Source organism: Sceloporus undulatus, unplaced genomic scaffold (genome assembly GCF_019175285.1).
Source record: "Sceloporus undulatus isolate JIND9_A2432 ecotype Alabama unplaced genomic scaffold, SceUnd_v1.1 scaffold_18368, whole genome shotgun sequence".
In the NCBI taxonomy this organism is placed as follows: Eukaryota; Metazoa; Chordata; class Lepidosauria; order Squamata; family Phrynosomatidae; genus Sceloporus; species Sceloporus undulatus.
In genome coordinates this window covers 1-1595 of record NW_024821283.1, presented here as the reverse complement: position 1 = coordinate 1595, position 1595 = coordinate 1, and the positions used below count along the sequence as shown (strand labels likewise).

The 1595-nt window shown below is 46.6% G+C and overlaps 1 protein-coding gene across 1 annotated transcript; it reads right to left on the bottom strand.

The window, feature by feature from the left end:
• Nucleotides 1-221: 221 nt before the first annotated feature.
• LOC121918586 (putative uncharacterized protein MYH16) lies at nt 222-1556 on the bottom strand. The gene is made up of 3 exons (XM_042444607.1): nt 1395-1556; nt 1050-1250; nt 222-432 (listed from the first exon to the last, which is right to left on the bottom strand). Exons 1-3 carry the CDS (start codon nt 1554-1556, stop codon nt 229-231), a joined length of 567 nt encoding a protein of 188 aa, XP_042300541.1. The 3' UTR covers nt 222-228.
• Between the last annotated feature and the right edge of the window lie 39 nt (nt 1557-1595).

The window sequence follows — 1595 nt, the reverse complement described above, 5'->3', positions numbered from 1 at the left end:
GGTATTTCCTGCCTAAGAAAACCCTATAAAAGTCATGTGGCGGCCATGCGTTGACAGGCAACTAGGAGGCATAAACACACACATAGCCCACCACCACTACACCTCTCTTTCTAGAGTATAAATCCAGGTTATAAATTTTTATAATCAATAGTAAATAGTTCCAGGAGCCCGTAAAAGCAAGGGCAGGAATGCAAAGACCTACCAGCTGCAGCTTCAGAGAGGTGAAATCTATTCCTCGGCCGACGACTTGGAACTGGTGGATTTGGAGACCTGGATGACTTCCACCGAAGTGAAGGCTTTGCCTGCCGCAACTCGGTGCCTGGTGCGCAGTTTGTTGAGGGCCGACTCAGCCATTCCAGCTCTCTCCTCGGCATCGTCCAGTTCGTGCACGGTTTTCCGGTACCTTGCCATGCTCTGGTTAGCCTGTTCCTCCTGCAGGGAATTAACCAAAGAAGAGTTTGGAACACAACTTAAAAAGAACATGTTAGAAAATACTCAGTACCACATCCTCGGTTTCATTTATATACATTCTGGTTCCATGTGTATGTTTTCTATTTTGTTTAGGAGTTGTTGCTTTGTTGTTTTGTTCTAATTTAGGGAAATAACAATTTTTTCAGTAGACTTTAGACCACCATTGCTGAATGTTGGATGGATTCCAGTGTTAGAAGATCCAGGTTCAAAAAAACCCTTCTTTTAGACAAGGGGGCATATAGCAAAACGCCTTAGGCTTGCCCAAATATTCCTTAAGTATGGGGTGGCCAACTACCCATGGACCAATTTTTGACCTGCAACTCTTGACAGCGCTCCTAAATACCTCTATCTTCTTTGGAGTCTTTCCCAAAATGGCAACTGGAAGTGACATCGCTTCACTTGCTGTCACCAGTTTGAGAAAGACTGTTGAAAACAGAGGTATGGGTGTGCTGAGGTGTTTTTGCAATAGATGGGTTGGGGGCTTTGGGGGACCAGCAGTAGTGTTCACGGGCCACATTTTGCCCACTTCTGCCTTAGGTGATGTCTGTCTGGGAAAGGGAAGACTTAAAAGTACTTACCGCCTCCTCAATTTGTCTTTTGTATGTCTTCAGCTTGTTCTGAAGCTTCTCCACCAGCTCCTGCATGCGCTGGTTGGTCTTATGATCCTCCTCCGTTTGGAAGACCAGCTCCTTCAGGCGCCGTTCGTTCTTGTGCAGGATTTTCACTGTCTCCACATGGCGCTTCTGCTCCGAGTCCAGCTCTGTCTCCAGCTCTTTAATCTGTGGGAGAAGAAATAGGAGCTAGGTGATAGATGCTAAGGCCCAAGGTGGGCAAGGTGTTTTTCTTATCTGCCCATAACCACACTAGGAGAAAGTGACTGATCCCTCTGCTGGGTAGACAGTCATCCAGTAATGTTCTCTTACTTTGGTCTCCAGCTTCATGATAGTGCGTTTCCCTCCTTTAAGAGCCAGTTGCTCCGCTTCTTCAATCTTGACCTGCAGGTCTTTGATGGTGACCTCCTGGTTCTTCTTGATCTTTTCCAGGTGCATGGAGTGATCCTGCTCTTGGCGCAGCTCCTCTGCCATGCGGGTTGCCTAAGATGGAGTTTAAGAAACAGAAGAACA